The sequence below is a fragment of the Sinocyclocheilus grahami genome, unplaced genomic scaffold, assembly GCF_001515645.1.
Source record: "Sinocyclocheilus grahami isolate Dianchi unplaced genomic scaffold, SAMN03320097.WGS_v1.1 scaffold76.1, whole genome shotgun sequence".
Classification (NCBI taxonomy): Eukaryota; Metazoa; Chordata; class Actinopteri; order Cypriniformes; family Cyprinidae; genus Sinocyclocheilus; species Sinocyclocheilus grahami.
Window position 1 is genome coordinate 756,743 of NW_015505255.1, and position 15,378 is coordinate 772,120.

Here is a 15,378-nt window from a genome sequence, read left to right on the forward strand (position 1 = left end):
ATTTTCAAAATATATACTGTGTGCATGTGTATTTATATATACAAAATAAATATACACAGAACACACATATTATGCAAACAAAAACTTTAATTTTGGATGCGATTAATCGCAATTAATCATTTGACAGCACTAGTAAAAATACTATTTTCAATTATTATTATTATTATACAGTCATATTGAATAGGGGGAAAACTATTTCTTCTTCTTTTCCCTTCTTATTTGTCTTTGACCACATGCCAGAATGAAAGTCACTAGGGTTTGTTGTTGTTTTAGGCCCCGTGGCTTTTCATTATTTTTACAAAACCTATTTCAAAATATCTCCTTTTGTGTTTTGCAGAAGAAAGTATGTCATGCATGTTTGGAAGGACGAGAGTATGTTCATCTTTGGTTGAACTTTCCCTTTCCGTTCTGTGATTGTGAGATGTATTCTACATGTAGCCAGATTGTTCAAGCCTTCCTGACTCTCAGCTCAGATTTCTACAGACTATCTTCAGACTCAGGTTTCTCCATTTACAGTGTTTTGACAATGTTCTGACGATGTCTGCACAATAGGCTGTCTGTTCTCTACTAGGTACCCCACTGAGATCGGTGACACAGAGAATTAGTCTCTCAAATAATTGTCTCTTTTTCTGGCCTTGTATTTCAATTCACTTTTACACTGATTTAGTTTTTATCGGTTTTGAAACATATTTAAGTGAATGAAACGGCGCGAGGACTCCATTGAACTGCTGACATCACAGGCATCTTTTCATGTATGTGAGCAGATAAAATCAAGTTTTTTTTTTAAATGATACAAAAGACAGAATTCATACACCAGACATCCACATTCCCTCAAGACTGTTTTTTTTAATATGGTTTGACGTCTCGGTGACATTCACACTTCAATCTGGTATTTCTCATCTGACAGGTGATAATTTGCTTCCTGGCTTCATACACCATGGGTTCATATCACTATCACATCATGCCACATTTTATTTTCGACTTCATTTTTTTCCAGCGTGCATTTCTGTATGAGGGATACAAATAAACAATTTTAGTTTTTGTGTTTCATCATCATGTAATATAAGAAAAAAGATGGAAGTGATCTTTTGAATGGACATGATTAAATGTTTTTACTATATACTTTTATACATTATTTTCTTATCAGACTAGTTAATGAGTATTTTTATATGTTTGTAAGTGAAAACGCTCTCGCGGCACAACTATGTGTATATGTAAAGAGGATTATTTAATTATCTCGGTTTGTTTTTCACTGAAAAAGGCCAATGTATGTTGAACTGTGGTCCTTTCGAGGGACTGAAGCCGATAACCCATCCTAACAGTTGTCCACCTCATAGCCTATCACAACTTTATCAGTGATCACTGGGCCAATGCTTCGAGCCGATGCCCTTTTGTGATGACTCAGGTTCATATCCTAACCTAAACCTTGTCCGTTACACCAGTTAATAGCAACATTGATCTAATCGAAAGCTAGTAAGAACAGAAGTGCATGGCTCTTCTTCTTCCCAGAGTCTGTGTACATCTAATACATACTGTGTTTTATTTGTCACATCTTTCCCTCCCACTGTATAGCCTCTGGTGCTATAATAAAATCTATGATTTATCTGTGATACATTGGCTTTTCCTTGATGAGGAAACGGTACAACACGTTGCACAAAATTATAGTTCTCGTTCTTTAAGTCGGCATTGAATAACAAGTGTCACCAAGTGACAAGTAGATTGTTATTTTGCTGTCCTTAAGTATATCCCCTGTGATTTGCAAAACTTCCGTTCTTTTCTTGGACGGTGTTCCAGCCGATACTGTAATGAGCTGTGTGACAACTTGTGTCATAAGCATGGTTTTATTGTTATTGAGTCTGCTGTGTATTCTTCCATGAGATTTAAAAGTGTTAGGTAACATTGTGAAGGAGAGGAGGGTGTCATATCATTTTGGAGAATACTCCGAATTAAGAGGACCGGCTTCAGAAAAGCTGCTGTTTGCTCGTGTTGTGACAGTTCTACAATTAAAGTGTCAAGTAACGGAATTAAATCAATGCAGTGACAGCTATAATATAGAGTTGTTTCTGTATGTGTCAATTTTATAGTGATTGTAAATCTGAGTGCTCAGTTACTATTAAAGCTTATTCTGAGATAGGCCTTGAATGGTCAGGGCTGAGTTTCCCAAAAGCAGCATAAGACAGTCTACTTAAAGGAACAGTTCAAACAGTTGGTGGGAACTAGTTCCCAGTGCAGGAAGACCTTAAATACTCGTCAATCTTAAAATGAATAATGCATGAAATCATATAACGGATGACTGGTCTCTTGAGTCTGTACTTGTCAAATGTAGAAGCCTTAAAAAGGGATTTTTAAATGTATTTTTTGGGGGTTTTGTTGTGCCGTTCACATTGTGTGGATGAGCGCTGTGTCAAAATTGCCATGCTACTTTCACACACATTCACATGGACAAGTGGGCTTTAATAATCACCAACACCTGCTGGCAATGAAGGGTCATTAGGGAAGAAGAAAACGAGCACATTGATACTGGTCTATGAATTTGGCTGACCTATGGTAGCTTAAAACACTTTCCTACCACTCCTGATGAGCATGTGGCAAAAGCATGGATGTTCTGGTGAGGTCAGAATGTGCCTTAGACTGGCTGTACTCTTATTAGAGCCGGTTTTGGGAGACAGCTTTGTGTCCTTTGAGCACATCTGGGTCATGAATGGGTGGATTGACAGCTGAATGTCACTGCGCTTGCAAACATATGTTTGAAGTTCGGTTTGCCTAGCAGCACATCTACGGCCAACCAGCAGAGACATGAGTGAACCGCATTGTTTAGATCTCAAATATTGTCAGATTCTGTGGTTTCTAGCTGGGTATATAAACAGTCACTGCAAAACCGATAAAGCATTTACAATTGGTAAATTTGGCAAGGATACTTTCCTTCCAAAAGTCAGTGTTTTGATCAACACTTTGAACAACGATCTGATTACTTTTAATCAGTTTTATAAAATCTCAGTAATTTCTATTCCAACATTTCATGGATAATTTTAGAGATTAACTGATCCCCATTACTCTCTCTTTCACTAATTATTAAGTATTACTATTAATTAATAGATGTCTATTTGCCTTGTACATGTTGGTACTCCAGAAAAGAGACCGAGCTAATGCAAGAAACTGGAAAATTATACCTTTTAATATGTTTGAGATCTATTCTATTGGAAACTATTTGTTTACATTTTTGGTCACTGGATTCTATATATTTTTTGAGTGTTCATTTATTAACATTTGTAATTTATAGCATTTGTAGTCTACAGTCATTCATGTAGATTTGTGTAGTAAAAAAATGTTTTTTGTATTTTGAAATGATGAGGTAAAGATGATCCCCTCAATTGCTGCAAGTGTTTACTTTTGACTGGGGTTCTGTTATTTACATTTTTAATAACATTATTTAATTATTATTCAGTTATTGTCTAAACACATAATTTTACATGGCATATTTCATTTACTATTCAAAATTGATAGCTTTAAAAATAATGAAAACTATCAATTGCATTTTCTATCTTTTCTGTAAAAATAGATGATGACTGGCATTAGTTTACCTCAGGGGCCTTCGTGCCAGAGGTTGAACGTTTTTCATATTAGCCTACATTTATTTCCCTAAATACTTCTCTAAATAATATCTTGGATGATGCATCATCATAATGCACACCATGCATTATCACTAATGCTCAGATTTCTTAAGGGGGCAATCATCCTCAAGAAACTAAGCTTAATTGTAATCTTTACTTTATGTTTATGGAATATATATATATATATATATATATATATATATATATATATATGGGTCATTCCTGGGTTTCTGTAATATTTCAGTCCCCCAGAGTTTCAGAGTTTCGTCACAAAAATTAATTGTTAGAAGCTTTTCATCCTCAAGAAACAAAGTTTAATTGTTATTTTTTTTTTATGTTTATGTATTAAATAAATATATATATATATATATATATATATATATATATATATGGGTCATTCCTGGGATTCTGTAATATTTCAGTCCCCCAGAGTTTCTAAAGTGGTGGTGGTGGTTCACCAACATTAATTGTTAGAAGCTTTTCAAAAAACTTTGGGATGCCCATTATAACGAATAAAATAATGTCTTATATCTATCTTAAACCAAGCATTTTGTCATGTCCCTGAGGCACTTCACTGAGTTTGTACTTTGAAAATTATTAACAAAATGTGCATAGTGTCTGATTTTTGGCAACAATGTAAGCATTTATGTGTGTTCCTTTCTTGTAAAAAATATTTTTCAAAAAAGCAAAATGTTGTATAAAAAATAGACTTTAAAGTCATGTCCCTCAGTCTGAACTCAACCCTGTCACACTAACCGTTCTACGCCAATAATAATTTAGACTCCACTCATGTGACATAATTTCCCAGAAATTACATCAGTCAGGTCTCTTTAATAGTGCTGCAGAAAATGGTTAGTAGTATCATACTTTTTTATTCATATTTTTGAGGCATGTTATAAGGTTAGAGGGTACTGTCAAGCTTCAACCCCGTCACATAAAATTAAGATGGAAATTATTACTTTTTCAACATTTTATTTTGTGCTTATTTTATTGCTGCCATATATGGTCTACTCTCCTACACTACATGAGGAGCAGTGGTCATTTTGAGTGAAAAACCTCAACCCCGTCACAAATATATGTATTTCTCATTGCTACAGGGTTGTACACTTGTGACAGGGTTGAGTTATTTGCTTCATTTATTAATAATTTCAATGAAAAAATATAAAATATTAATTGTTTCAGTAAATATATATATATATATATATACTCCAAAATGACAACTCATATTTTTGTTTTAAATAGAATTTTTGATGTAATATGTCCACTTAAACGTTGACAAGCATCATACATCAGAAATTGCACCCTCATTTGCAGCAGAAAGACAATGCTGGCCATGCAGATATGTTGACCCAGAAACAAGGGGACAATATGAGCGAGAAACAAAACCAACAGTCTTCAACCCCCTCACACCTTGTCACATTAATATTTTTAGACAAATATAGGGAAGACAATTAAGAGCAAAAGTATTTCTTGCTGATTACTATCTGACATGTTAAGGGCTAAAACAATAAAATTGTGGTTTTAGTAAAATTGTAAATAAATTTTTTTTGACAAAAATAAAGAGACCTAGACACAATTTGTGTATTTTTAGCTTCAGTCCTATAAAAAATGTGACAATTATGATAAATCTTACATTTGTTATCATTAAATTGTTATCAGGGACACATGAGCAGTAGCTAGGCTACATGTTTGTTTTATAACAATTTCTGTGTAAAATCCTTTTTAAACCAATCCCATTTTGTCCGTTACGGGGGTTGAGGGGGAAAAAAAGGTGAACCCCCCCCCCCCCCCCCCCCCCCAAAAGGTCTTTAATGCCTGAGGTGGGAAAATATGATTTTTTTTTTAGGTTTGATAGGTGCCTAATGATGTGGGGTATTTAGAAGTTGAATCACATGTAGTTGAAAAACATGTAGGCCTATATTCCAGGTTGAAATCTTACAGAATCCCAGGAATGACCCATAGCTATATACATCTTTCCATGTACAAAACAAAATTTAGGCTACCCTTTACCTTCTATTCTACAATAGAGGGAGAAAATTGGCTGTTTTTTAATATTACACACACGCAAATGGTTCCCACTCCCACTGTAACTTCTGCAATAACAAAACTGATGGCTACGTTATTTTTTTGAAGAAAATCTTAATCCAAACGTGTGCGAATACATGGTGAATACAACTGACATTTCCCCTCTCACAGCCAGTGGTTCAGTCCACCTATTTTAAACCCCTCAACCAAACGGTTTTCTAAGGCTTCCCAGCTCTCCACTAGAAACATCTGAAGACGTTCACTGTGGTGAAGACGGAGGATTTAACACAAGACGCCAACAATATTTTACGGCTCGGCGTCGCTGTATAATCGAGCATTTGTGTCCACAGATGGCCATGGACGGACTGAGCAACAATAAGAGCATGTCATACAGTCGATGGAGTTATGACAGGTGAGCACGCCGTTATTCTGTACACACACTGTAAAATCTGTTTTTCTGTACGTGTTAAATAATTCATGTGATCAAAGTAAATCGCGACGAGAAACGGCAACGAACAAACCAACCCAACGGCTCGTGACGGTGACAGAACACGCTGATTCTAACGACCGAAGTTGTGTACAAAGTTCGTGATTCGTTCGAGAAGTAACAAATTACATCTTTTAGTAAAAACGAAGGGCATTTCGCAAACCTGATGCTGTTTTTCTGTTTTGGTGTTCGCAAAGGCGCTTGTAACAAAGCGACTAGAGAGACATTAGGCTCAATCAAACAGCACATAACGGGTCTTTTTTGTTTTGAGACAACGGTTACTGCCTATCAACAGCTCTGAAGAGCGAACCGTCACCGTTCTATTTCAACACGTGCTCTTTCCAGCGCATCTCTGCTGTGTTTATTAGCTCAGCTCCACTGTCAGCATCCCAATTCTCTACAGGCATCATCATATCTGCCTCAGTGCTTCTGCCTATGAACCAGAAGATGCTAGAGTTCATCACGTCTGCAGTAGGTGACACATGTGAAATTTCAGTCAAAACCCAGGATGTGATTGGTATGCTGTGACTGCACTCTCACCGCTCCCCAGAGGAAATACAGAAAGATCCTGTAGTCTTGATGCCTTAATGTGGCATGTTACAATGAAGCAGGGATAATATATGTATGAAGCCAACCGTCTCATCATACTGTGTCTGAATATGCACACGTGACTAAAACAAAAAAGTGGTTTGTTAAATAAGAGGGTCTAAACATGTAGTATTTATGAAACAATAGGAAAGCAATAGCCAAATGATGTACTACGTGTTGCCAAAGTGTGCAACAAGACATTTTGCTATCCCAAGGCCATGGGACTGGAGTCATCAGGTTGGTAAAAAAATTGTGGCACTAATCTGCATGAATTCTGTTCATGAATTCTATCAAATATAGTCAATATTGAAAGTTCTATAATATTTTTCTAACAATGCTAAAAAAAAACATAACTACTCCATGCTTTCTCTATATAAAAAGGAGTAAACCATATACACATGCATGATATATTTTAATGCATATTTTGAGTAGAGTATTTCAGTCAAAACCCAGGATGTGATTGGTATGCTGTGACTGCACTCTCACCGCTCCCCAGAGGAAATACAGAAAGATCCTGTAGTCTTGATGCCTCGTAGCATTCTTAATGTGGCATGTTACAATGAAGCAGGGATAATATATGTATGAAGCCAACCGTCTCATCATACTGTGTCTGAATATGCACACGTGACTAAAACAAAAAAGTGGTTTGTTAAATAAGAGGGTCTAAACATGTAGTATTTATGAAACAATAGGAAAGCAATAGCCAAATGATGTACTACGTGTTGCCAAAGTGTGCAACAAGACATTTTGCTATCCCAAGGCCATGGGACTGGAGTCATCAGGTTGGTAAAAAAATTGTGGCACTAATCTGCATGAATTCTGTTCATGAATTCTATCAAATATAGTCAATATTGAAAGTTCTATAATATTTTTCTAACAATGCTAAAAAAAAACATAACTACTCCATGCTTTCTCTATATAAAAAGGAGTAAACCATATACACATGCATGATATATTTTAATGCATATTTTGAGTAGAGTATAACTATAAATCTAATTCTCTCTCTTTATCTGTATCTATATATATATATATATATATATATATATATATATATATAAATTGTACTTTAAAAATCTTCACCTGATTAGTAGATTCAGCATAACGTACTGTCATTATCAGTACATCTAAGGTCAAAGGACAATTCTATTGGAAGGTGTAGTACATCTGTGATTGTGTTTATATTGCATACCTGAAAAACACTCTTCATCAGTAGTCGAGGGGTATACATTCCGGATGCAGCATCTGTTCCTCCGTCTCTCTCCTCGGAGACCCTTTTGGCTAGTTCAGTGTTTGGGGATGCATGTGGGTGAGAGGGCACGGAGGTAAATGGAGGAAGTGTTCCTATGGCAAAGACAGTGCTTCAGAGAACAGCTGGTGCCTCTCTTCCAAACAAAGGGAATACTATCCATTGCTGAGTACCATCTCTGATGAATGGATAAAAGAGACAATACCTGCCAGCACATCAGGCTGGAGTACATCCCAGATCATAGTTCTATCTATGATGTGCTGTGAATACAGAGCCAGGCATGATGGAGACAAAGCACCACAATGTTTTGTTCAACTGATTGTAATCCTTTTAACTAGCACTGCAGTAAGAACATTTCCCTCACCTATTTAATCCAGCCACTACCTGCGGTTAGATCAGCTCCAGAATGATACCTTGAGCTAGTTTGGGATTTAATGGAACCGGCGCTGATTACAGATTCATATGTGCACAGCTCATGCCGGCATTACAATCGACAGCCGTCCTCATCAGGTCTGGAGCTGCTCTCAGACGGTCTAATCAACAGGCCGTTGTCCCCATTAGCACAGCTGAAAGTGCCAAGGTGTTTGGCGCAGATAGTTTTCAGCACAGGCAAACTTCAATGGAAGTAGTTAAGCATTTTCATATTTCTGTCAAAGAGGGGGGAGTCTGCTCCAATTATCCAAATAAATGTCAAGTGATCTCAGTAGGAGGCAGATAAGGTGTCTCACTGTGGCCATTAGACAGTAATTTTTGATAATAATTCATTCCTGCTTTTTTTCCCCACAATACTGAAAGGAGCATACAATCAATGCACTTAATTGACCCTTTGCTAAGCTCAGCCTGCTTGGTTACTGTTGCTAACTTTTGACTAGTTTCACTGAACATTTCAGAGGAATGAAACACTGCCTGCATCCAAATATACATACACAGTAGGCAAAAAACAATGTGAAAACAGTAGAAAGTTCAAATTCATTGTAATAATGAAACAGTAGGCAGAGAGAAGTTGTGAATTGTAGTCAGGCAACGCGACAAATGTAGTTCATTCATACACACATTCATACTATATAAAACATACTTTTTAAATGGCCATGAAATAAATACTTATTTAAAAGAAGTATATACTCTGAGAGTATGTGATTTCACATACAGCCAGTGTGATTTTCAGTGATCATATAGGGGTAAAGATTGATTGACTGGATATTATTCTTAACTGGACTGAAATTAATTGTGACATTGCACTGCATATTTATCTGTATTTTTTCATACAAATTGTTAAATTAAAATGAAACGTGATTAAAAACGGCAGAGACTGCAAATTGAGGCAAAAGCTAAATGTATCAGTCAATTGAAAGGAGAAATGTAATTTGATTTCTACTGATAATATTAGTATAAGAGGACTGAAATGTTTTTCATAGTACTTTAAACATTTCAGTTTGTATTGACAGTACATATGTGAATCAATACATTAAAAAAATTGTTTATATTAATTCACTGTGAATTGTAAAGCATAATTTTGTTTTTGGTCATTTGGGAAAGAGCAGTGCTTTTTAAGTATAATTTTATACTATTATAATATTTATTAATATTTTTGATTGCTTTGATTTTATATTTTCAGTTTAATTTTGATTTAGGTTTTAGTAATTTAGTTTTTTATTCTATTTATTTTTATTAGTTTTAATACTTTTAGTTAGTTGCCTTTTTAATGTCTTGCTTTGGCATTTCTATTTTTTTCTAATAATTTAAGTTTTTCATCTAATATTTATTTTATTTCAGCATAATTTCAGTGAACAATTTTTAATCGTTTTTTTTAGTTAACAATGACAACACGAAAAGAGGAACAAAATACTGCTTATATCCTCTCAGGGTGCCTTGTGTCACTATTATAAGTGACCCAGGCATGCCATTTTACTATATTGAAAGATAATTTACATAGAATTGTTTAATATATCCAAACACACAGTTCCTTCATGGATTAGTTACATTAGAAAGAAGCTTGTTTGAGAAAATGTCAGACGGCAACAGTTGTTAAGGTAGGGCTTAGCGAAGGCTCAGTTATCTAATGAAAACCAGGCTATATATGTTTTTCATACCTTATTTCACACTTCTTACTATAGTGAAAAATATGAGAACTGCGATGGTGAAAAATCGTTGGGAGGCACACACTTTTCACATCATTCACTGCAGCTCATTGACCGAATTCCAATAAGAGTTGAATCACTCCATGAATTACACAGAACATCTACTGTGTTCTTCTGACAGATAAGTGGAACCATTGTAAGACATTTATATAAAGACACACTCTCTCTAAGGCAGATGCTTGATTTGTGGGATTCATTTTGTATTTCAGACTCGGTAAGATTGTTGAGATTGCTCGGCGGAAAGAGGTCTCCATTGGATGACATCTCAATTTTCTCTCCACAGAGAAGGTCTGTATTACCTGCAGAGAGAGCTATCTGTTAGCATTTTCATTCATCTCGGTGGCAGTTGGGCGGCTTGTGCATGAACCCTAAGGAGTATGTGACCTGGATGGAGGCTTCCATCTTTGCTCATGGGTGTTTGGCTCTAGGACCTAATTCTGGGAAAAATATGTCTTCTACCTTTGTATAAAATATATTTTTTAAGGTATATATATTTTATACTTTTGCATACCCAACAATAGGCAAACATGTTTTTTTCATCACAGTGTAGTTCTGGCATCCACCAGCAAGGGCTGAGAAAGTGATGCTAACTAGCCTTTTTCTGAGCACCTGGTTAGAGGTTTATTAGCCATGGCCCACTTAATCAATAAAAGGGTTGCACTGATGGCACTGCAATCATAATGATCTGTTATTACCTGCTGAGGTTATCATCACAATCAAAAAAAAAAATTTGTGAACTGATTGTTGCTGATTCACGCACATCTGTTGAGAATGTTACTTGTGGTTGAAATCCCTGGACAACACTTATAGTACCTTTTTTATTTTGTTCTTCATCAGGTTAATTAGAAGATGTCCACGCCGGTCAATCTCTGCAGACAGACGTCTAAACTGAGCAATTTATGTGAGGCTAAGTAAATAAGTGGACTCGCCTCCTATCGATGTTTTGGAGCTTAGAGACTTTAGTGTGGCACAGGGGAACAGATTTAAAAGGCTTTCTGTTGATTTGGCTCACAATGCACTACTGATCTACTGAAAGAAGAGCACATGGCTGCATATGTACAGTGGGTACGGAAAGTATTCAGACCCCCTTAAATTTTTCAGTCTTTGTTATATTGCAGTCATTTGCTAAAATCATTTAAGTTAATTTTTTTTCCTCATTAATGTACACACAGCACCCCATATTAACAGAAAAACACAGAATTGTTGACATTTTTGCAGATTTATTAAAAAAGAAAAACTGTGCAAATCTGTTGTCTCATCTCATACGGGACATAAATGGTGTCCTTCAGGTCTGGCCCCTGGAGCTGTGACCTCTGACATAAACTCAGGGGTCATAAACTGTTTCTGTGGTAACCATTCACCTGTGACTGAATCTACAGTAAACCTCTCCTCTATTGCACCTTGAAGATGCTCTAGTTCTTTTTCTCATGGAGCCGGTTCAAGCCTTTGCTAATGATCTTATGATGGTAACCATAGTCATGGTTGGGTTTTTATTATTAGCTTGCCATTCAAATTCAAACTTTATGCCTTTGTTTATGATTTTAGGTACTTTTTATAATTGCATTTTTTGAAAGATTATATAAAAACTAGAAAGAACATATTTTGCACTAGATTCGAGCAACTGTAGCTTTTTAAACCCTATATATCTCAAAATGATATAACTGATGTACTGTCCAAAAGTTTTTTTTCAAAGAAATTAATATATTTATATTATAATCAATTGATAAAAAGTGACAGCAAAGATTTTTAATACAAATTATATTTTAAATAAATGTTCATAAAGGACTCCTAAAAAAATGAATCACAGTTTCCAAAAAAATAAAAAAAAAATAAATCAAGCACCACAACTGTTCTTAGCATTGACAATAAGAAATGTTTCTTGAGCACCAAATCAAAACACAGAATGATTTCCGAAGGGTCATGTGCTTTTCCATCACATCTTAAAATATAGGTATTAAATGCAAAGAATAGTTATTTTAAATTGTAATAATATTTCATAATATTACTGTTTTTTTTTACTGTATTTTGGATTTTTTAAAAATGCAGCCTTGGTGAGAAATAAAAGACTTAACCACAAACTTCTAAACAGTACTTTAATATTTCCATATTTACTTGATACAGTAGCTTATAAATCTACTTATCTTATTGTGTAAATTAGCAAGAGACAACATGTATTCTGTTAAATCTAAATATACCTTATCTATACAATCCATTTTAATGAAATAATTAAAGTGTATCTTGAGGAAAACACATTAAAGCAACATGCTGTGAGCATAAGCCCTTTCTCCTTAAAGGACAGATGAGGGGCACAGAACAGAAACTGCTGTACTGCTCTAATTACTGTCTCAGAGTCAGAGATGTGGAGTTCACCAGGGACATGCAATCGCAGGCTGGAATATGTTAAAACAGAATTGGTTAAAACAGCAGAGACGGAGAGATGGAAGATCTCCCCAACGTCCATAACACATAAAACACAAGGCACGTTTCTCCTGTACAGTCTACTTCTCTTTTCCTCTTTAAAATCAGTTCTAATTGTCTGCATGCTTCTGAAATGCCATTTAATTATAAATACTCTGTTTTTGATTTAATTGCATCCACACATTAACTCTAAGATGGGGCAACAAATAGATAGATGGTAATTAAGCCAAAACAGGCTGAAGACATGCCGAGTAGAGTTAATTGTTTGTTTATTTTTTATTCTTTCAGTTCACCTCAGAGCCTTTCTGCCCATGAAATCTGAGGGCCCTAATTAATTTTGTGATGAAGGGTAGTCAGTCGTGTGGGCGTAAATTATTTAAACCCAGGAGCTTTTTTTAAATAAAAAGGCATTCGGTTGACATTATAAGCATTAGCGTTAGAAAATTCATTATTTAAAAGAGTGCCAGAATCAGTGCAGTAGTCAATAGACAATGGATCTGAAATCATCTGGTGAGCTGCCTATATAGAGAGCATTTTAAGTCACATTTTTAAGTCACATTCCTAACATAAAGGCTGTTTAAAAAAGTACAGTAAGCAGGATTATGCCTTTTTTTTTTTTACCTAATATTTTTGTGTGCATTTTGTGCCCATTAGACTATCACAGAGTTGGCACCTTAAGAAAATAACTTAGACAGCAAGATGGCCCACTCTAGTCAATGTGACCTCACATCAGTTAAATTCTATAGTAATGCTACAAGTTACAATGTTTCTTGGTTACTGTAAAACGCATAATGTTATTCTAATGAACTCTATACTTGGCAGTGGAATTGTTTTATTTTTTATTTTTTTGCTAATGAGAAATGGACAATAAGCCAGTTGAAGTTGTGTTTTAGTCATTTTGCCAAGTTTTGGCTTTGGGTTTTGGTTAACAACCTCCAAAACATGATGATAAAATCACTTCATGTGTCTTATTGCTTTTTTGTGTATTATTGTTTAGTTGATTTTTCATACCTCATGACTACATTTCACTAGCTGTAGCTATGAATGCAGTACGGTCAGACTTAAAAGATTGTTGAGCAGTTGAGATGTAACATGGCCCTGTCAATTTACCAAAATAGCCATCTCTGAGTTATTCAGAACAAAGTGAAAGTGCTCTCTCATATTTTCTCTAGCACTTCTAATTTGAAGATTTAATTTCCTTTAGACTCCATTAGACATTCCTTCAGATAAACCTTGAGTAAAACGAGGCACATTTTAAAAGCTTTTATTGGATGAAAAAAAGTTGCAATTTTTCTAGCAATTCAAGCTTGCTAGCTGCTGAGTCATTTTGCTGCAGGAGAAAAAGCCAGGTAAATAGTCAGCAAATGGGAGACACTGAAAAGATTATTGCATCTTCTATTCTTGTCAAAGGAGAGAGAGAGCCATACATTTAGTTTCGCAAAATTGCTCACACAAGTCTTGTGGGTGTTTACTTTAAAGTATCCTTCTCATCAATCGTCCTATTTATATGGGAGGTTATTGACATTAGAATTTAAGAGCTCAGTTGTCATATTCCTCTTGTTAAGCCACTCCTGAACCACAGACAAACGTCAGAGTAGGGCTGGATGATATGGCCAAAATTTATATCACAGTATATTTCTTAATTTCGGTCGATACGATATAATTCCGATATCGATATCAACACTATTTAAAAAAGCCTTGTAAAAACTGCCAAGAATGCCCACAACAGATATCTGTGCATACAAACTTATGAAAAATGAATTTGCCAAGTCTATGACACCTCATATTAAACCATATAATGCTTTAGAAAAAAACCCCAGCACAAATAAATGAATGTTCACCTTTTATTTGTATTTAGCCTTCATACAAACAAGAAATGTGAAATCATTGTCAAATAAATATCTCAGACTCACCTTATTAATTATTAATATCTTCTAACATACCAGTCAAAAGTTTTTGAACAGGAAGATTTTTATTGTTTTTAAAGAATTCTCTTCTGCTCACCAAGCCTGCATTTATTTGATCCAAAATACAGCAAAAACAGTAACATTTTGAAATAATTTTACTATTTAAAATAGCTCTTTTCTATTTGGAAATATTTTAAAATGCAATTTATTCCTGTGATTTCAAAGCTATATTTTTAGCATCATTACTCCAGTCACATGATCCTTCAGAAATCATTCTAATATTCTGATTTGTTGCTCAAAAATAATTTATTATTATGTTGAAAACAGACGTTTTTTCAGGTTTCTTTGATGGATAGAAAGTTCAGAAGAACAGCATTTATCTGAAATAGAAATCTTTTGTAACATTTATACATTTCTTTATGATCACTTTTGATAAATTTAAAGCATCCTTGCTAAATAAAAGTATTAATTTCTATAATTTCTTTCCCAAAAAAAAGAAAGAAAGAAAATTATACTGACTCCAAGCTTTTGAATGGTATAGTGTATAATGTTACAAAAGCTTTTTATTTCAGATAAATGCTGACCTTTGGATCTTTCTGTTCATCAAAGAATCCTGAAAAAAAATACTCCACTGTATATTGATAATCAGCATATTACAATGATTTTTGAAGGATCATGTGACACTGAAGACTGGAGTAATGATGCTGAAAATTCAGCTTTGTATCACAGGAATAAATGACATTTTAAAATATATTAAAATAGAAAATATTTCTAAATGTTGCTGCTTTTGCTGTACTTTGGATCAAATAAATGCAGACTTGGTGAGCAGAAGAGAATTCTTAAAAAAAATAAAAAAAAATAAAAAACTTAAATCTTACTGTTCAAAAACCTTTGACTGTAATGTAGGGTGGCTGATTATTGTTATAGATTGAAACAAATGTGCTTCAGCCAGGATAAA

At 34.7% G+C, this 15,378-nt stretch overlaps 1 protein-coding gene across 1 annotated transcript in view; it reads left to right on the plus strand.

The window, feature by feature from the left end:
• Positions 1 to 5,827: 5,827 nt before the first annotated feature.
• tub (TUB bipartite transcription factor) overlaps positions 5,828 to 15,378 on the plus strand; it is a 128,981-nt gene continuing 119,430 nt past the window's right edge. The window contains exon 1 of the mRNA XM_016273138.1: positions 5,828 to 6,048. Coding sequence (XP_016128624.1) covers positions 5,987 to 6,048 — 62 coding nt within the window. The 5' untranslated portion in view covers positions 5,828 to 5,986. The remainder of the gene's footprint in view (positions 6,049 to 15,378) is intronic.